General features: G+C 36.8%; 2 protein-coding genes across 2 annotated transcripts in view; both read right to left on the bottom strand.

The window, feature by feature from the left end:
- The window catches only part of LOC149827566 (5'-nucleotidase / magnesium ion binding protein), a 53,272-nt gene that overhangs the window by 8,861 nt on the left and 22,183 nt on the right, over window positions 1-22,228 (bottom strand). The window lies entirely within an intron of this gene.
- Window positions 18,034-19,257, bottom strand: LOC149827567 (uncharacterized). Its single transcript, XM_090019891.1, has 2 exons — window positions 18,272-19,257; window positions 18,034-18,179 (listed from the first exon to the last, which is right to left on the bottom strand). The coding sequence occupies exons 1-2, from the start codon at window positions 19,255-19,257 to the stop codon at window positions 18,044-18,046; spliced, it is 1,122 nt and encodes a 373-aa protein (XP_089876017.1). The 3' UTR covers window positions 18,034-18,043.

Raw genomic sequence — 22,228 nt, 5'->3', positions numbered from 1 at the left:
GTAATACCTGACCTGTCAATAATCTCAGATGCAAGCTTAGTTTGAGATAGAAAATATCCTCTATGAGAGTAAGCTACCTCAATACCCAAAAAATAAGTTAAGAAGCCTAAGTCAGACATTTCAAACTTATCCTTTAAAATGGATTTTATGCTTTTAATCCCTTTAGAGTCGCTCCCAGTTATAAGCATGTCATCTACATAAAGTAGTAGAATGACAATCCCTGCATTAGATTTTCTAACAAACAAAGCAGTATCAGTAAAGCAGGATGAGAAATCATTTTCTAACATTATGGAGTTAAACCTATCATACCAAGCCTTGGGAGCTTGTTTTAAACCATAAAGTGCTTTCCAAAGACGAAGCACTTTTCCTTTAGGATACTCCATTCCAGGAGGAGCATCCATATATACTTCTTCGTTTAAATCTCCGTTTAAAAACATCGAACGGTGACCATTCGAGCAACGGGGGCAAAAGTCTCCTCATAATCAATCTCATATTTTTGACCATATCCTTTTGCAACTAAGCGGGCCTTATATCTCTCAAGAGACCCATCACTCTTAGTTTTGACTTTAAATACCCATCTACACCCTATTGCTTTCTTGTCTTTAAGAAGGTCTTGAAACTCCCAGGTCTTTGCTTTCTTTAGGGCTTCAAGTTCGTTATTCATAGCAACTATCCATTCCGGGCATTTTCGTGCTTCTTCGAAATCCCTAGGTTCTATGTATGAGTGAATGACGCTTAGACAGGCTCTATATTTTGGTGAAAAAGACTCATATGAGATGAACCTAGAAGGAGGTCTTCTTAATCTTTCGGTCCTATGAAGATTTCCTTCACTTGGAGGGGTAGACTCACTATCATATCTTTCGAGGGCACTTCTAAAAGTACTCCTATCTCTATGAGAGTAAGTTATAGGATCTCTATGTGGTTCTTCATTGATGTGTTGATCAGAATGAGTTTCATCATTTTGATTTGTTTCATCATCACTAGTATCATCATCTTCAGTTAATAAATCAAACAGAAAAGAATAGTCAATATTCTCGTCATTGGTTTCAAGTTTTTCGAAACCGCTAACATTTTTCAAGAAGCTTACATTTCTGGAAACATATAGTTTATCACTCTTAACATCATAACAGCGAAAACCTTTATGAGTTTCAGAATAACCAAGAAAGGCACAAGGAATGGCCTTAGGAGAGAGTTTGTCATTTTTATCAGTAAGGACAAAACATTTACATCCAAAAACCCTTAACCTGCTATAATCAGGTTCTTTTTCATATAATTTTTCAAATGGGGAAATCTTGTTCAAGTTTTTAGATGGAAGTCTATTTATGAGATAGCAGAAGTAAGAGCGGCCTCCGCCCAAAGTTTTTTCGGAATATTTTGGGAAATGAGCAAAGTTCGTGTGGTTTCAATAATATGCCTATGTTTTCGTTCAGCCAACCCATTTTGTTGGGGGGTTTTGGGACAAGACTTTTGATGGAGAATTCCATAGTTTTCAAGATAGCTTTTGAATTCATTGGAAAGGTATTCACCACCCGAATCGGTTCTAAAAATTTTTAAATTTCCATTGAATTGATTTAAAATCATCATATGAAATGTTTTAAATGTTGAAAAAACTTCATGTTTATGTTTAAGAAAATATATCCAATTAAACCTAGTGAAATCGTCCACAAAGATAACATAGTAAGAGAAACCTCCCTTGGATATCACCGGAGCCGGACTCCATACATCGGAGTGAACAATTTCAAAAGGTTTTGTTGTAAACATAGATCTTTGAGGAAAAGGAAGACTTCTCATTTTTCCAAGAATACATTCATTACAAACAAAATTTTCATTACAAAGATGCTTAATAAAAGGCAAATAAGAGATTTTAACAATGTTGGGATGACCCAATCTCTTATGCCATACATGAATATCTTTGTTTTGAGCAACATTACAAAATTGATTCTTGGGAATTTTAAGAAAATCAACATAGTAGAGGTCTCCTCTCCTAGAGCCTTCCCCAATCAATTTCCCGGACTGGCGATTCTGTATCCAACACTTATTAGAAGAGAATTTTATATCGCAACCACAGTCCGAGAGTTGAGAAACGAAAAGTAAATTTAAGTTTAGTTTTGGTATAAGACGAATTTTTGGGATAAAGAAGTCTTGTTTTTCAAAATTGCCCATTCCTTTAATTTCAAGAGGGGTTCCATCCGCCGTTGAGACAAAAGATGGAAGACAATTTTTAGAATAATCAGAAAGAAAACAATGGCTTAGAGTCATATGAAACGAAGCACCGGAATCAAGTAACCAAGATGTCTTACCAAGAGAGGAAGAGGATGACATAGCGGCTCCAGAAATGCCTCCTTTGAGAAGAGGTTGAAGAGCATCAACAATTTGATGAAGCGAAAGAGGTTCATTTGAAGTTGAAGGCCGTTCCTCCGATTGGGATGCTAAAGCCGCGGCAAGAAATTTCTTCCATTTGGGACAATTGGGTTTGATATGTCCCGGTTCTTTACAAAAATGGCAAGTTAATTTGCTATAATCTCTCTTGCCATATCGATCATTTTGTCCTTGATTTTTGAAAAGGGGCGGTTTGTAGGTCTTCAAATTATTTCCGGGTCTAGACACGGCATTAACCACTTCATAGTCACTTTGAGAAGGTGTAGCAAGGATGCTTGGGTTATTTTTACTAATCCCCATACGTGTTTCCTCACCACTTAGCTTGGTGATGACATCTTCAATGGATGGGGAGGTGAAAGCCGATAGAAGAGAGGACCGAATTTGCTCAAATTCGGGTCTAAGACCATTTAGGAAGTTGAAAAATCGATCTTCCTCTAGTTGTTTGTGCCTTAATTCAATAGCTTCTCTGCTCCATTTTGGTTCGAGCATGGCAAGCTCGTCCCAAATAGATGACAATTCGGCAAAATATTCCTGAATAGATAAATCATTTTGTTGAAGAGTCAAGGCTTTCTTTTGGAGATAGTATTTGTGAGACAAGTCCCTTGAAGTATACATTTTTTCAAGGTACAAACAAGCTTCGGAGGCCCTTTTAAACTTAATGATGTTGGCATTGATCTTGGTTTCTACGGACGAAAAAATCCAAGACAATATTTTGAAGTTCTTCATTTCCCACTCATCATGCCTTTTGGAATATTCTTCTAAGGCCTTTTGTCTATCTTCTCCTTCAAGAATCTTAATTTCTCCTTTCTCTATAATAGAAAGCTTGGGTTCGGGTTCCGATATGGAGCCTTGAACGTAACCCCAAAGGCCTTTCCCTTTGATATGGGCTTCCATATTGCCGGCCCAAACATGGTAGTTCGAACCACTAAGTTTAAACCCAAGGGAGAAATGGGAGTCTTTTTCACCCATTAGAGAGAAGAAAAGATGGAAAATAATGCGTACCTTAACGGATTTTCAACCTTTTCTTGACAAAAGTTGCTTCTAAAATATTGCCCGAAGTAAATGCTTCACTCAAAAACTTCACTAGCTTGAGGGCACGTTTTTCAAGGTGCTTCACAAGAGACGAGATGCACGATCCTCTTTCTTCCAACGAGGCTCTGATACCATGTGAAAGTATCTTCAATAAGATACTAATATCAAGACCTTAATATTCTTGATACTAAACCCACCACGAAAGCACAATAAGAACACTTTAGAACACTTGTGCACAAAAAGCACAACCCACAAATAACTCACAAATGCACAAAGGCATAAAAACAATGGAATCGATTTATTGAGAACTTGGGCTTTGACTCAAAGCCATGAAAAATACAAGGGGGTGAAACCCCTATTTATAACAACACAAGAGGAGCCTTGGAGGGGCTCCACTCATAGACGTTGGAGCCCCTCCAACGGTCACAAATGTGACCGTTGGAGAGGGCCCAACGTCTATGCTAGTGGGCCCCCCAAGGTACCTTTTGGTACATTACAAAAAGAAAAATAAAAATAAAGAAAAAGAAAAATAAAAAATAAATTACAATCACATTCATAAAATGAATGTGCGTAAAATAGAGGAAAAGACTATTCTACCCCTACGGCTAAACAAAACAGAAATATATATTTTATATATATAATAAGTAGATACATATACATATATATTAATATATGTATATGTATTACCTTATATATATAAAATATATATATTACATTTGAATGATTAGGTATATAATTTAACAGTTAATTCAAGAGATGAGGAAGAGGATAAGAAGAGTCTCTTGGAAATGGTATTTTTGATGTATCGCACAATTCTCATTACGGCCGCCATATGAACTGTAGTAGGTGCATGCTGAAACTGGCTTGCAGCATGAACTGCATGAGCTATATCTGGACGGGTGATGGATAAATAGGTGAGAGATCCAATTAATTGACGGTAGGGAGTTGGATCCTCAAGAAGAACACCATCCTCAAGTCTTAGTTTTGCATTGATAACTTCAGGAGTCTCAACTTTCTTTTCATCGGATATTCCTGACTTGGTACAAATGTCTGCAGCTAATTTCATTTGAGATAGGATGTATCCTCGCGAGGAGTAAGCCACTTCAATTCCTAAAAAATATCTCAAAAATCCAAGGCCAGACATATCAAAAGTCTCTTTTAACATAGACTTCACATCATTTACCCCCTTTTTGTCACTCCCAGTAATGATCATATCATCAACATATAACAGAAGAATAACGATGAAGTCACCTGTCTTCTTAACAAAAAGAGCAGTGTCAGTATAGCAAGAAGTAAATCCCAAATTGATCAAAACATTACTAAACTTATCATACTAAGCTTTAGGAGCTTTCTTAAGTCCATATAAGGCCTTTTTTAATTTTAAAATTTTACCATTTAAATTCATACCCGAAGGTGGTTCCATATAGACTTCTTCATTTAAGTTTCCATTTAAAAAGGCATTTTTGACATCAAGTTGAAAAATTGGTCATTTTTTAATAGAGACTATAGCAATAAAAGCTCGAACACTAGTCATTCGAGCGACTAGGGCAAACGTTTCATCATAATCTACACCATACTCTTGGGCATACCCTTTGGCCACAAGTCGAGCCTTATATTTTTCCAATGAGCTATCACTCTTAGTTTTAACTTTGAAAACCCATCTACATCCAATGGGTTTCTTGCCATTGGGTGGATCAATGATCTCCCAAGTTTGTGCCTTTTTAAGTGCATTAAGTTCTAGTTTCATTGCTTCATTCCAATGAGCATATTGTTTAACATCATTAAAATGAGATGGTTCATGAAATGAGTGAAGAGCTAGAAGACATGCCCGAAAATTTGGAGAAAAAGAATCATAAGATACAAATCTATTTGGTATTTTAAAAATACGGTTTGATCTTCTTAGGGAGGATTCTTCAATTGACTCATTTTGAGAAAATCTTTCAACAAGGTGGATTACTTTCATTCCTTCTAGAATAGACTTGTGTTTGTCTTGGTACATTTTCCTCTAAACTTTGGTCATCATTTGAAGGTTCAAAATGTTCCTCTATGAGAGATTCACTAGATTCAACATGACTATCTATGATGTTTTCTTGAGGTAACAAGTCAAATAAAAAGGAATAATCAATATCTTCATTTGAATTATGCGAAAAACCACTTTCTTCTTCTAAGAATGTGACATCTTTTGAGATATAAAGTTTGTTTTTTAGAATGTCAAAACATCGATAACCCTTTTGTTTTTCGCCATATCCTAAGAAAATATATTCAATTGCCCTAGGAGATAGTTTATCATTTTTGTGAGTTAGAACAAAGCATTTACATCCGAAAATTCTTAGTCTTTTATAATCGGGAGACATATTGTAAAGTTTTTCAAATGGAGAAAGATTTCTCAAAGAAGATAAAGGGATTCTATTGATAAGATATGTGGAGGTTAGAACCGCTTCGGCCCAAAAGGATTTTGAAATATTTTTTGAAATTAATAAAGTTCTTGTGGTTTCTATTATATGTCTATGCTTTCTTTCCGCAAGCCCATTTTGTTGCAGAGTGTTTGGGCAAGAACGTTGATGGCAAATTCCATTTTCTTTCAAATAGGTTTGAAATCATTGGACATGTATTCGCCTCCCGAGTCAGATCTAAGAATTGATAGATTTCCTAAAAATTGATTTTTAACCATTGCATAGAATTCTTTAAAGAAGGAGAAAACTTCGGATTTGCGACTTAAGAAGTAAACCCATGTAAATCGAGTGAAGTCATCAATAAAGACCACATAATACGAAAATCCTCCTTTGGATAAAATAGGGGAAGGTCCCCATACATCGGAATGCACAAGTTCAAAGGGTCGAGTGGTAAAATAATTTCTTTGAGGAAATGGAATAGCTTTAGATTTCCCAAAAATGCAATCTTTACAAGTCATGTGTTGATCTTTACAAGTATTGCTCAAAAAAGGAAAAAGAGACATCTTTACAAAATTTGGATGACCAAGTCTCTCATGCCAAATTCCAATACTTTTGTCCTTTATAAGATTGCAAAATGACTTTGATGGAAGAGTCAAAAAGTCCATGAAATAAAGATCACCCCTTCTATGGCCTTGCCCAATCAGCTTCCCTAACTGGAGATCCTGCACGGTGCAATCTTTAGGTGAGAAGGAGACTTGGCATACATGATCGGTGATTTGGGAAACGGAAAAAAGATTTAGATTGATTTTTGGAACGACTCTTACTTTAGGAACGAAAAAGTTTTGAGAATTTTTAAAATCAAGTGTTCCAATGCTTTCAATTTTTAAAGATGTCACATCGGCCGTAGAAACATAAGAAGATATGGGTTCGGAAAAAACATTAGAAAGAGAGGTTTTATGAGATGTCATATGAAAAGAAGCACCGGAGTCTAGTATCCACATACCTGGAGGTGGTGAAGAGTAGGCGATCGCAGCTCCGGATGTTGAGGAAGAAGAAGACTTGAGAAGATGTTGGAGAACTTCGGAAATATGATTGAGAGTTTCTTTGATATCTCCTTCTTTGGCACTTTCTTCTTCCTTCTTTGAAGAATGTTCTCCAACCGCGGCTACTTTTCCCTTAAGCTTTAAGCAAACCGGTCTAATGTGTCCCGGTTCATTACAATAGTGACAAATTACTCCCTTTCTATTATTTTTGTTGAAGTGGAGAGGTCTATATGCTTTTACATTTGATCCGGGCCTAGTAACGGCCAAAACATCATCACTCTTAATACTTAGGCCAAGTCGAGTTTCTTCTTGGCAAACTTCGGCAAGGGCATCCTCAATGGGTAAGACTTTACTTCTATGGAGAAGGGATGCCCTAACTTGTTCAAATTCCGGTCGAAGACCATGGAGAAATTGGAAGAAATGATCCTTTTCAAATTGTTCTCTTCTTAACTCAATATCTTCCGGAGCCACCCATTTGGGCTCAAGAAGAACAAGCTCATCCCAAAGAGGAGTTAAGGAGCTAAAATAGTCACAGACACTCATATCCGCTTGTCTAGAGGAACGGATTTTTTCTTGACAAAAAAATTGTCTAGCAAGATCCTTTTGGGTATACATACCCTTAAGAAAGAACCATGCCTCATTGGCTCTTCTAAATTTAGCAATATTGGCACATTTTTTTAGGTCCACATTATTCATAAACCATGCCAAAATTTTGGCATGATTACTTTCTCAATCCTCAATTTTGGATTGATGATCATTGATAGCTTTGATGCGCTCATCGCCATCTAAAGCTTTTTCAACCCCATTTTCAATTTTAGTGAGAACAAGAGAGGGTCCGAGAGTAGTTCCCATGACAAAACCCCAAAGTTTCTTACCTCTTAGATGATTTTCCATAGCAGATGCCCACATGAGATAATTAGATCCATTGAGCTTAAAAGAAAGCTCAACTTTAGAATCACGTTCCATAGATACCGAATAGTTCTTCCTTTCTTTAAAAGCCTGAGAGGCACACGTCCCAAGACAAAAAAAAAAGAGAAGCCCGATCACTAACCAAGCTCTGATACCATGAAATGAAGAGGGGCGGAAGCACCAATAACACAAGCCACTCCTTAAGAGTGATCACAAGAGCCAAGAACACAAACACTAAAAGTGTATACAAAAGAACACACTAAAGGAAATATGACATAAAGTCATAAGTTGGATATTAGTGAAGAAAAGAGAGAAGAGGGTAAAAAACCCAATGCAATTACAAGGGAAAGCCTCCTCTATTTATAGAGGAGGAGGCCTTAAGGAAGGGACCACAAGGGGGGCTCCCTTCTAGTCGTTGGGAGCCCCAACGGTCATAAATATGACCGTTGGGGCCCCAACGACAAGAAGGGTGGGCCCCTTGTGGTCTTACAAAAAGTAAAGAAAAAATAAAAAAAGAAAAAAGAAAAAGAAGATGGGGGGAGATTACATGGGGATTTACCAAAATACCCCTATTAGGTATTTGGAGAAAAAAGAAGAAAAAGAAATATGTATATAATATATATATGTATATATATATATTATATATATACATAATTTAACACTCAAATCTCAAGCTCTAATAGCCTCCCTCAAGTTGTACATGGTTAACAACCATGAACAACTTGCTTCTTAAATACCAAAAGTTGTTCTTTGTGAAGCCTTTAGTGAACAAGTTAGCCACTTGGTCTTCAGTTGGAACATAGCTAGTCTCAGTCTCCTGATCCTCCACTTTCTAACGAATAAAATGTTGATCAATTTCGATATGTTTTGTCTTTCTATGTTGAATGAGATTTACTGAAATCTTGATACCTCTTTGATTATCACACAACAAGAGTGACTTGAGGATGACTTCTCTCAAATCATAAAGCATGTGTCTAATCCATGTCATCTCAGTTGTAACTGCAGCCATGGAACGATATTCAGCCTTTGTACCAGACCTCGCAACAACCTTTTGTTTCTTACTACTCCATGCGACCAAATTTCTTTCAAGAAAAAAACAGTATCCAGAAACAGACCTTCTCTCATCAGGCCCCCCTGCCCCAGTAGGCATCTGAATAAGTCGTAACCATTAACATATCTTCATGTGGTGCCCTATTTCTGTAGAGCAAGCCATCTCCAACAATGCCCTTTAAATATCTCAAAATTCTTTTCACACCCTCCATATGTGATGTTCTAGATTGATGCATGAATTGTGACACCTGATTAACAGCAAAAACAATATCTGGACGAGTGAAAGTGAGATATTGCAGCATACAAACTATGCTTCTGAATTGTGGTGGGTCATAAAACAATTCTCCATCATTTGCACCCAATCTCTGATGAATGGGAACTGGGGTTGCAGCAAGTTTACAATCTTTCATGCCCGTTTTATTTAGGAGATTCATCGTGTATTTGTGTTGAGTTAAAATAAGGAAATCAAGTTGCTGACAATACCATAACAAACCAAGATCTTTCATCTTAAAATTTTTGTTCAAGAACCTCTTTACTTCTTCAATATGTTAAGTACAGGTGCCAGTAACAATTATATCATCAACATAAATTAATAACACAGTGATAAAATTATTACCTTTATAAATGAAAAGTGAATGATCTAATGGGGACGAGTAAAACCATAGCCTTGAATTGCAACCGAAAAACTCTCAAACCAAGACCTTCAAACAATCCATAAATAGCTCCTTTCAACCTGCAAACATGAGTTTTGGGATCCTTTTCATTATACCTTTGTGGCTTCTCCATATAAACTTCCTCCTTAAGATGTACATGTAAGAACGCATTCTTTACATCCAATTGACTTAGTTGCCACCCATGATCAACTGCTAGAGAAAGAATCATCCGTATAGTGCCTATTTTGACAACAAGACTAAAGGTCTCATCATAATCATGCCCATACTCCTGAGTGAATCCCTTTTTTATTAGGTGAGCTTTATATTTCTCGATAGTTCTATCGGGTTTATATTTTATTTTATACATCCATTTCAAACCAACTGTATTTTTATCAGACAGTTTTTTTACCATCTCCCATGTTTGACATTCATGCAAGGCCTGCATTTCTTCATTCAAAGCTTCTATCCACCTATTTGACTACACTGCATGCTAAAATGTTTTGGGTTTTTGCTGTTGTCTGATTTGAGTGATTAAGCACTGAAAATCTATGCTAAAATTTTCATAACTCACCCACCCTACTTGATCTTCTTATTGACTGAAGTTGTCTCTCCTGATCTGATGATTGTTGTTGTTCTTGCAGAACCGGTTGGCTTTTTTTGCACCCCTCTTTGAATCTTCCTGATGTACTTTCTATATTGCCTGATTTGGTTTCTGTGTCAGTCTAATTCAACTGGTGGATCTTCTAAGACATCTTTGCTTTGATCAAGAAAAAGATTGGGTTATTGTACCCTATCATTCATGGCTAAAATAGGCTATTATTCAACCAAAGTCTGATATACTTTAATATTATTCTTGTCCTGCAAAACATAATGGTTGCTGATGCAGAGCAAGACCCGATTGGATCCATACCACGTGACCCAGGCGTGGTACGGACGCCCGATCCACCACAGGTGACAAACAATCAGACCCACGTATCCAACCCAATCGCAAGTACGGTGGCGCAACGCAGGGACGTGCCCCTGTGTACCTACTCTCGGCGTGGAACAGTTCAGACGTCATAGATCCAATAGCATACTGAAGCCGACCCAGATCGCGACTCGGGTCCAAGGCTGGACCCGCGACTCAAATCCAACAACAGCCATTAAAAACCCTCTCCTAGGGTTGCGTGGGGCAGAGAGTATTGATTTTTGGCAACAGTCGTATTGTTTTCAGCAGTTCATTTCTTTACCTATTGTTTGTTCCCTTTTTACATTGTTTTATTCAGTTTTTTTTATGATTCAGCCCATTGTTATTTGTTCATTTGAATTCACTATTGCAATAAAAGAAAACAGACCCTATCGATTACCGGTGGGGCATTCTTCTCCATTTCTGCGCATCACACGATCGTAAGGGTCGGGTCACCACATTCAGCCGACAGGTGCTACGCAGCCAGCACTCCCACTGCATCAGTTGCACTAATCATTAGAAAAGTTGCACTAATCAGACATAACATTTCTAGATATTTTAATTCTGCCTGACTTGGAATCATAACACCTGTAACCATTGTAATCATCAACATATCCAACAAAACGACAAACATGGGCTTTATCCTGAAATTTTTTTCTCAGTTGGTTATCCACGTGAATATAACACACACATCCAAATGCCTTTAACTCATTATAATTTGGGTGCTTCCCATATAGCAAAAATAGGGAGAATTGTTCTGCAAAAGTTTTATAGGCAATCTGTTTATGACATACAACTGTATGGAATGCCTCGGTCCATAACTTTATGGGAACTTTACTCTCATGAATCATGGACATCACACTCTTTACAATATGGTGATGCTTCTTTCTGCAATGTCATTTTGTTGAGGTATCCGCGAGCATGAAACACTTTGACCAATTCCATTATTCTGTAAAAATTCAACAAATTCTTTTGATGAGTATTTACCACCACCATTACACTAGAGATTTAGAATATTTGATGAAAATTGAGTACGAACATAGGCCCAAAAGTTTTAAACACACCAAAAACATCAAACTTATGATTTGATATTGATGATGCATGAAATGCACATCATGTTAACAAGTTATTCATACATTTTGTAGTGAGAATAAGGTTTAAAACCCATGTTTAGATGTATTTTGATAGTAAGGGGTTGTGGTTCGAATTTCAGAAAAATCAGAGTTAAAATGAGAGAGTTATGGCTATTTTAGTGTTCGGGCATGGATTTCGAGGAGGATCGGATCCATATCCGACCCAATTAGGCGGTTTTGGACCTTGGATCAACCTTTAGAAAGCCCAAATCCAACCCACACGCATATCCATACCCATTTAGAAAACATTTTGCAGAAAACCCCCCAAAAAGTGGCGCAGGGTAAAAATTTTCATTATAACATTGTTTTTGAAAATACCAAAAAGTATAAATATAATTTTTGGGCAAACCCTAGGCGTCTTTGGCATTGGGATTGACGCCTCCTACTGTGATTCTAACTCCATCCCTTTCCAACCCCTCATTCCATCACATTTTGCATTGAAGATTGGGTTTTTGCTTGAAATCAAGCATTATTCCATCTCCCTTCTCATTTTTATTCATTTCTTTATCCTTCTTGTTGTGCTTAATCACCATTTGCTGTGTTTTTGCAGGTGTAGCAGAGGTGGAGACCATTTATCTTGCTTGGAAGTGCGAAACACCCCAACAAGATGAGCCGGCCCTACCTCCATCCGGTTTTCTGAGCCCTTCGATCGCGAATCGGCACCCATTCCATCTTCGGTGGATCTCCAACGTGTTGCAGCTGTAGATACCCTGCTCGTGGTGATATTCCAGCATTCTCGAACAGTCCGGGACGTCAAGCTAGCGCCATTGTCCGCTCTCTTCTCCCCCACAATCGTCGGATCGCCTTGGAGGTAGGTCTTTTTCTCTCTTTTCTTCTATTTAAAGCCTAAATCGTGTGTGCTTGTGTTTCTTTTGTTATTTTCTGTGTGTTTGCTTTATTTTTATTGTTTCAACCTTAGAATAGCATTCGTGCATAGACCAGCACGGTAGATCTAGGTTTGGCTTCATTGTTTTTGTGTTCGAGTCTTAATTTCTCCTCGTTTTCTCTCAAAACGTGTAAATCGGCTAGATCCCATTCTAGCCGATTTGTTTTTTTTCTGTCCAGCGTGTTTTGTCGTGTTGTTTCTACAGAAAAACCAATTTAAAAAGTTCATTTTGATTTAATTTAGTCGTTGGGTCTGATAGCTTATTGTTTCAATTAAAAAGAAAAGAAAAATTGGCTAGATTAACTCTAGCCGATCTTTGTGTTTCAATAAGTTTAGTTCTGCAATTTTTCTGTGGTTCCCAAGTATAATCTGAGTGTGTTCATCTGTTTCCTGTATGCTCTAGATTCGTTTTAATTGAAAGGTTATGTTGGTTTGATTTTATACATGTTTTGTGAGTTGTTTTGACAAAATCGTTGGATTAGGATTGAATCTAGGTAAGTGTGTGTAATCTCCAACTGCAATCTGGGTGTCTGCATCTATTTTGCTGATTTTCCAGTCCTATTTAGTTTGTATTGGTCGAGTCCAGCATTTTAGGACATTTCTAAATATCATTCATTTGTTTTGGTGTTTGATTTCTATTGAAAATACAAAAAGAATCGAGTTTTACTTCTTTGTTTTAGGTGTTGTCCAGCCGGCTGTAGGACTTTTCAGTTAGTTTCAGTTTATTACATTAGCCTAATTTGTTGATTAATGTTTTAGTTAAGGTAGATGTTCATTTTGTGGTAAATTTTAGTGTTAATTGGTTTCAATTCTTAGTGTTTTAGGTTATGCGTGTAATTAGGTTACTATTCATGTTTTATATAATGTTTATTTCCAGTATGTTATTGAGTTAATGTGGTTTTCAGTAGTATAATTAGTTAATTAAGGTCATTTGTTAATTTAGAATTGTCATTAGCATGGTAATATTTGCGTAGTTTTAAATTTTGTGTTAGTTAGTTAAAAAGTCTATTTTTACATAAGGTAGTCGTCTTCCCCAAGGAGGGGCGTCAGCCATTAGAGCTCCATTAGAGCTCTAGGTTGTTTTAGGTAAGGTTCAATTGAATAGGTAAGTGCATTAGAGTGTCTAGGTTCATTTGAGTGGTTGACTTAGAAAATTGTTTTTGGTAGTTTAATAGGTAGTTTTGAATTATTTAGTAAGATCTTTCTCAAAATCGTGCATGCTATTCTAATTTTAATTTTTTTATTGCATTAGTTACTTAGTCATTAGTTTAGTAATAAAGCATTTTAATTGATTAGATAGGGTGGCGATTTAGCAAAAAGGCAATTTTAGATTCTTGCAAATTCGTGTGGCCTTCTTTAGAAAGTTTGAAGTCTTACTCCAGCCAAGAGAGGTTTTGGAAAGTGTAGTTTGCATATTAGTTAGCAAAGATAGAGTTTTCAAGGTGGGAAAGAAATTTGGATTTCAAAACTATCTAGATAAAAGTGTTATTCAAATTTGTTTTTGGAAATAAAAGAATTCGTGTGGACCCCTCTGTGTGTTGGATGGTTTCTCTTTTAATAACTTCCTAAAGTGTTTTTTCAATTCATTAAGGAGAAATCATTCCCTCTTCCAAACGTTTTTGGAAACCAATCTTGAATTTCAAAAATCTTTTCCTAAAACGTTTTCAAAGATTTAAGAGAGAGAGTTTTGAGATTGTGGTTGCTTTTAAGGAAAGACCAATTCGTGTAGACCCTACTTGGCTGGATGAATTAAATTCTTCAAAGTTTCCAAGTTGGGTTCGGAAGGTTTTAATGAGAATAATATCTATTTGAGTTGGACGAATTTGGAGGTTTTCCAATTGCCAATTTCGGATTTGATAAATTAGTAATTCCCTTGTCTACTTTGTGTTATTGACTTAGATAAATATTAACATTAGGCTTAATTAATTTAGTTAAGTGTATTAACCGTATATTAGTAATTAGGTTAGTAATTAGGAGATTTTAATTTGGTTTTAATTTTTCTTTAGTTCTTAAATTAGGCAGTGTCGAAGTGGGTCGATCCAATTGAACCATCTGTGTGGTGCGTGAACTTAATCCAGTCCAACCTCTAAAACCGCACCCTCTTTGGTCTCTAGTTGTGTACTTAATTTTAGTTTTGATTAATATTAAATATAGCTTAGGTTAGTTGAGTGGTCCTTTGTTCACATTTACTATATTCTAGAAGTAGATGTTTCTTTCATTTATAATTAATTATTGAGTGTTTGTGATTTGTTTTTCATTTAGTTAGTTGTGTTTAGCATTAAACAACTTCATTCTTTAATTCATGTAGTTAGTTTTGTGTTTTTAAGTGCATTAGTAGCATTTGATGTATTAGATTAACTTAGTGTTAGTCGTAAATTGCACATTTCATTCAAATTTCATTACATTTAGTCTAATTGCATTTAGTATCTACATATAGACTGTCATTTAACATCCTTTAGGTCTGCATTGCACTTAGATTGCATTCATAGTGTTTAAAATAGAATCCCAAAGTGAATAGTACATTGAAATCAAAACCCGATTTTTGCCCTGTCGCACCATCATTATTTCATGTGCAAAAATTTTGAGTTTTCCAAAAATTATTTTTCTATTCACTTTATTGGCGTGTTAACTATCTGCAGACCAAATTTCAGCTCGATCCGAGTTGGTTTGGTCTGATTTTTAAGCATTTTATGAAAACTGCTTTTTCGGATTTTAAAATTTCGGGACCTACGATATCCAGATTTTTCCCAGTTTTGAAACGCTTATATCTGGAGTTCCAAATATCATTTTTTAATTCAGTAAAAACTGTCAGATTCTTGAATCTGTTAGTTACAGAATAAAACCAATTTTGTGAAAATCGGACCTTGTTTTCCCTGCCAAACAATCATTTTCCAAAGAGCTGTCAGAAGTCTATTTTGCACTAAGTAGGGGTAGATTTGTAATTTCATTCATTTAGTCATTTTCGGTCTATTTTCATCAGTTTCTGCATTCTAAGTGTTGCATCTGCATTATCCAGTATTGTTAGACTTAGGTTAGTTGATTTTAGAACTAGTTTAATATTTTATTTAATTATTTTATTGTAATTAGGATTTGTTTCATTAAATTCTTGAAAATCAGGTGTAATTTCATTTCTATTTTGCTTTATTGGAATTAGTTACTAACTTTGTATTCTTCTGTGTTTTTAGGTTGAAAAGCATAAGAAATTTCTAAGGATTCTTGTCCAGGTGCGAAAACTTTGAGAAGTGGTGAAAAGACAGAATTATCCTTGGCGTGCAACAGAAGACTGAAGAGCTTTTCTCATTAGTTGTAGTGTTAATTTGTAATTGTTTTAGCATTGTATTTGTAACTAGTGTTTCTTGATTAATAAATTGAATTTTTTAGAAATATTTGAGTAACTCCCATTCCCTGTGGATTCGACCCGTACTTACAACTTTGTGGAAAGTCGGTTATTTACTTTTGGTTGGCGATTTTCCAAAGATTGTATTGAAAAACTATCTTTTAAAAAAAACATTTACAAAAATTCAACCAAATTTTGGCACCATTGCCGGGGAACGGCGAATTACTTATTTTATTTCCTAGAGTTTAATTTATTAATTTGTGTTAGTTAGTTAGTTAATTAGTTGTTTTTAATTTCTAGTTAGTAGGATTAGTAAGTGAATATAGGATTAACATAGTTAGTACATATAGAATTCACGTACTGTTCTTCTAGGATTCACTACATTTTCATTCTGCAAGGAGCGATTAGACAGGTGGGTTTTAGAAAAACTTAGTTTGTGAATTCCTCTATTTTTCATTTTCAGTAAATTAGAGTAGTTTACTTTGTTATTTCATTTATTTGTTCTGACATAGATAGTTTACTTTGTTATTTCGAAAAACCCCACCACAATGACCTAACCTACTATGTCAAACATTTGACTGACTAGACTTTGAAATACTAAAAATACAGGCAGAGGACTCAAGCTTCGAGTGACTATCCAATGTAGCTCGAGCAGTCAAGGGATTTTCTTTGAAGAAGTACATATTGTCTGAACGTCTTCCTCGTTTGAAGATCCTTGACATACACAGAAGATGAAGTAAATTCAACATACGAATTGGTATCATCAACAAGTTTAGAAACATAAACTATATTCTTTTTTATATTAGGAGAACACAGTACATCAAACAACTAGATAGAATGTGATTTAGACAAAGGAAGGACAATATCTCCAGAGTGTGTAATGGGGTGGCGTCTACCATCTCCAATAACAATATTAATTTTACCAGAATAAGGAATCAGTTTAGAGAATTTACCTATCATCTATGACATGGCTGGCAGCTCCTGAATCAATATACCAAACACCCTAATCGTTTTGCTTGAAACTGAGTCAGGTCTAGTTTAACCCTTGTTTTGCCCTTGATCCTTAGGTAAATATTTGCCTTTAGCTTCAGGATTGTACTTCAAATCATCTTTGAACCAACACTTTGTTTTTACATGTCCTTTCTTCTTGCAAATGTAGCATGTATGAATGTTATTATTGAATGCACCTCTTCTTCCTGAAGGGTTGTTGGGAGTAGGAAGAATTCCTCGGCCTCTCTGATTATAACCTTTGCCTCTACCACATCCTCCTCCACATCCACGGCTTGAAAAGGATCTCGTAAACAACGCATCATGGGAATCTACTTCAGTCTTTCTGTATTTGACATCCCCTTCAACAACATGTCATAACTGAGGAGTTTGGCTTTCAAGTCATCAAAAATACAAACGATCCTAGTATGCTGTAAAGTAGCGAATAACACATGGAATTTTGATCCCAAGCCAACTAAAGCTTGTTGAATTTTGTCTTTATCTGATACTTGACATCCAATTAACACTAGTTGATCTGTAATGGACTTGATCTTGTTGAAATATTTCATAATAGACATGGATGCTTCCTTCTTCAACATCTTAAATTCTCTTTTCAAATAAATGATCTTGGCCTCTGAAATCTGTAAGTAGATCTGTTGTAATGTATTCTATAACGTTATCGTAGTGCAATCATCTGGAATTCCCACCAATACCTCCTGAGATAGGGTCGAAGTGATGTAGGCTACTAAGGCTTGATCCAGTTGACAAAATCAAGATTCTTAACGGTTCTTGTTGCAGTTACAGCCCCTTTGTCATCTTTATCTTCCTGTATAAGAAACTCAGATGAAGCAACAACTGATCCATCGAGGTGACCAGCGAGATCCTGACTCCTAATAAAAAGAATAATTTGTCTTTTCCAGATAAGGTAGTTGGAGTTATTCAATTTTTCAAATATTAATTGGCCAAGAAAGTTAGTAGAGATAGATCCTGAAGAGGAACTTTAATCCATGACAGGCTATGTCACATGGGTGCGGGTGCGGGTGCGGGTGCGACACGGGTGCGGCGCAATTCCAAAAAATTTGGACACGGGGACTCGGCTATATATATATATATATTAAAAAATATATATTATAAATATATATATTTTAAATATTATAATTACATATATATAACAATAAATTAACACATAAAGATTGTAAATTTTAAAGCAAAAGAAAAAGCAATTCTTAACAACACAAACTTACCAAAATATAACACATAAAGAAGCTTGTGAGTATGATAAACAACAAAACTTATCATAAATCTGCCTCATCGTCTGAATTAGAAGGAAGAACAAGATCAAGGTAGTCCATGTTGAGAGTATGTAAATTATGTTCTCCCTCCAAGTCAAAATCTTCTGGATTTACATCCCAATTCTTGGATGGTCCACAACTGCATCAAAAAATCACTATATTAGTATCTAACTTAAAACTTTGAATACAAATATTTAAATACAAACTTTGAATACAAAGAAAAAAAAGTACCTATACTCTTCTTTGGTGCGGCGAGAAATTAATCGTAGATTTGAGTGAACATATACCAAATCCTCTGCTCTTTTACTAGTGAGTTTGTTTCTTTTAATGTTGTGAATTTGAGCATATGTACTCCAATTTCTTTCACAACAAGATGATGTAGCAGGTTGGGATAACAACTTCATTGCAAGACGTTGCAGATTTGGTGTCTCTGATCCATATGTTGCCCACCAATTAAGGGGATCTTCCTCGTCCCTTGCCACAAGTGCTGCTAAAGAATCAAATCTCCCAGTAGAAAACTTGCCAAACTCACTATTTACAACCTTAAACATGTGAGGATCATTAAAAAGTCTTCCCAAATATATCATTCTATTTCTTGATATCTCAGGATCTTCATTTGGAGAAACACGACCAACACCTGCTGTCAACCATTTTTTTGCATAGTATTTTGGATTGAGAGAGTGTGCCATGCAATGCAAAGGTGTATTGCTTTTATCCCATCTTCTCACTAAAACTGAATGTACATGATTATAAAATTCTGAATCATCAAGTGCAATATCTTTCTTCTCATGTTTAAAAATGATACTTTGAACTTTTTCAATCATATTGTCCCACATTTCATAAATTCTATGAAGCATGGGTACATCTCTGTCAACTTCTCTCAGCATTTCCCAAATAGGCTCTGTAAATTCAACAAAATATGTAATTTTATCCCACCAAAAATCATCACAGATGCATTTTTTGATAGCTTGAGCCTTGACATCATCTTCAGTACGATAAAAATCCCAATCTTGATCAACCACCATCATCATCAATGCATTCTTGAGTTGCTTAATTCTTTTTATCATAACAATGAGAGAAGCAAAACGAGTTTCAGCAACTTTCAGTAACTTGAGATCAGAATGCCTATTAAATATAGAAAGGGCATGATGATGGTTTACAACAAAATTTCTAATGTTTCGAACATCATGCTCTATTTCCTCAATCCATAAGCACATTTCATGTGCATCATCTTTTGATGGATTGCATATACTCTTAAGTGCCAAATTTAAACTGTGTGCTGCACAAGGAGTCCAAAAAATATGTGAATATGTATCTTCACTTGCCAAATTCATTCCTGCACGACTGCAAACTGGAGCATTGTCAGTAATGATTTGCACCACACTTTCTTCACCCACTTCTTTTATCACTTCAACAAATAATCTCTTTAAATATTCAGCATCTTTATACTCTCCAGATGCATCAACAGTCTTCAAAAAGATTGGCCCATTTAGTGAGTAAGCAATGAAGTTTATCAGTGGTCGCCTTTGTATATCAGTCCACCCATCAGAAACAATCGACACTCCATGTCGTTTCCATGCAAATTTTTTGGTCTCTAGCAAGTCTTCAATTCTATTTTTTTCCTCTGCAAGAATGACTGTTCTTAGTTTTTTTGAACTAGGAGGCACATAACCACTCAAATTGCAATTAGCCAAAGATGTAATCATATCTTTCCAGTATGGACTTCTAGCTACATTAAAAGGAATTGAGCTTGAGTAAAAGAATCGACCAATCTTTTTATCAATTTCTGCTCTTGCCATGTTTTTTAATGACGCTTGTATTGTTTTATTGCTTTCCATCTTTCTTTTCTTTAAAAGCTCTTCTTGTGTATCACTAGCAGTAGGAAAAGACAAATTAATCGAATCGCTTTTCATCTCTGCAATTTTCTTCTTTTCAACTTCCTCTTGTTCTTTTTTTAATTGCTTTAACATGTCTTTGTCAACCCCAGAACATGCCCTAATTCCTTGACCACGAATATGCAAAAGATGTGCTTTCACACGCGTATAAGAACCTGTGAAAACAGTCTTACATAGATTACAATGAAACTGCACATTCCCACCACCACCACTACTAGCTTTTATCCCTTTTGTCACAAGCCTCCAAAGTGGTTGAGAAACATCTAATTCAGGGTTAGAACTTGAACCAAATGTATTGACACTACCGCTAGAACTCGCCATTATATCTGAAAAGTGAACTGAAAAAAAAAATAAGTAAATAAAATAAAGTTAATATTAATAAACACTACCTCTATGAATGGGAAACACAGGGAGGGGCCGAGCCCCTCCTCTGCGAAAACAGGGAATATTGGAGGGGCCGAGCCCCTCTTCTGCGAGCAGAGGGTGCAGGGAGGGGGGCCGAGCCCCTCCTCTATGAGTCGGAAGCACAGGGAGGGGTCGAGCCCCTCCCCTGCGAAAACAAGGAAAAATTGGAGGGGCCGAGCCCCTCTTCTGCGAGCAGAGGGTGCAGGGAGGGGGGCCGAGCCCCTCCTCTATGAGTCGGAAGCACAGGGAGGGGCCGAGCCCCTCCCCTGCGAGCAGAGGGTGCAGGGAGGGGGGTCGAGCCCCTCCTCTATGAGTCGGAAGCACAGGGAGGGGCCGAGCCCCTCCCCTGCGAGCAGAGGGTGCAGGGAGGGGGGCCGAGCCCCTCCTCTATGAGTCAGAAGCACAGGGAGGGGCCGAGCCCCTCCCCTGCGAGCAGAGGGTGCAGGGAGGGGGGCCGAGCCCCTCTTCTGCGTGCAAATGGTGCAAGGAGGGAGGCTACGAGCAGAGGGTGCAGGAGGGTCGACATACCTGACGGAGGGGGAGACGGTGGCTGCCTGTCGCCGGAGTTCGGATCGCTGGCGTGGGTGCAGGAGAAAGCTGCAGGGGTTGAGGGGGAGAGGCAAAATCGAGAGGGTAAGCCCCTCTCCCTGTCGATAAACCCCTTTTAGGGTTCGGCTGCCAAAAAAAATGGATCTGGGTCGGGTTTGGACCCGACCCGACCCGGATCCAAAACTTATTTTAAAACTCGAAATGGACAATTTTAGACGGACTCGGCCTGGACTCGTTGACCGAGTCCGACTCGGCGTTGACCGAGTCCGGGCCGAGTCCGAAGCCGCACCCGTGTCGGGGCGTGTCGACGCGGGTGCGGCAACCCTTTAGCCGAGTCCGTGTTACATAGATGACAGGTGAATAAAGAATTAATGCAAAAGGAACAAAACAGGTCAGCAAATAATTAAAGAAGAAAATAAGATAATCAATAGCCAAGATGCATAAAATTAGCGACAGTAATTGGCAGCAATAACAGTCACGTCCTCTCTTTTTTTGCAGAAAGGAACATGAATAGTAAATTAGATATGCCGCTGCAAATAGAATATTTTAATGAAATCACGCATCAAGATCAACTTGGAATTCTTTTTTTTTGTTGAATGACACAAAAATAGGAATCGCTGACCTTGGGTGATGTCAATCTGTATTTTAGATCTGATATATTTTTCAGATCTGATAAATCTGGTTCGGCCAAAAAGATGCGACCCAAAACACAAATGAGCCAAAATTTATAAAAGAGATTTTAAATCCAAGATCTTAGGGAGAAAAGAAAGAGTCAAGAAATGCACAGATCTGATTTGAAGGAGAAGAAATAATGAGAAAATGAAGATTAAGAGAGATTAGAGAATCAAGAAATACGCAAATATGATTTAATAATCAAGAACCAAGAGAAGAGACACAAATTTAAGAGAAAAGGAAAGAAAAGAGAGGAAGAGGGAAAAGAATAGAAGCCTCCACTATTACCTGGAAAAAAAAAAGATTGAATCTTGAAGGTCACCAAGATTTTCTAGCCTCACTCTGAATCATGGCTCTAATACCATATTAGATTTAGGTTTTTTGAGGTTCCTGCAGAGAGAAAGAAGACAAGAGAAAGGTTTGGGCTGAACTCTCACAATTCCCAATATGGGAAAATCGTGCCTCATTGTGACTATTTATATTCATTTTATACTAAAATACATCTTTATTAAAATTCCCTTATTAACACAAAATACAAGAAGACTAATAAAAGGTATTTTAGGAACACAATATATAATGAAATACAATAGGGAACTAGGAGACGCGAACAGTAATGTCATTAACAGTAACGTCATGAATAGTGACGCGAGTGATATGGATCTAGATC

This window comes from Nuphar pumila, chromosome 10 (genome assembly GCF_984573655.1).
Source record: "Nuphar pumila chromosome 10, dmNupPumi1.hap1.1, whole genome shotgun sequence".
NCBI classification, from domain to species: Eukaryota; Viridiplantae; Streptophyta; class Magnoliopsida; order Nymphaeales; family Nymphaeaceae; genus Nuphar; species Nuphar pumila.
Note: the sequence above shows the minus strand (reverse complement) of the source record. Positions and strands in the feature narration are given on the sequence as shown.

What these genes read in the sequence shown, in the direction of transcription:
- LOC149827567 (XM_090019891.1), bottom strand. Translation starts at nt 19,257, where the DNA reads ATGTGCTTATGGATTGAGGAAATAGAGCATGATGTTCGAAACATTAGA. An exon ending in CGCACCAAAGAAGAGTATAG is followed by an intron (nt 18,180 to 18,271) that starts GTACTTTTTTTT and finishes TTTTTGATGCAG; the next exon opens with TTGTGGACCATCCAAGAATT.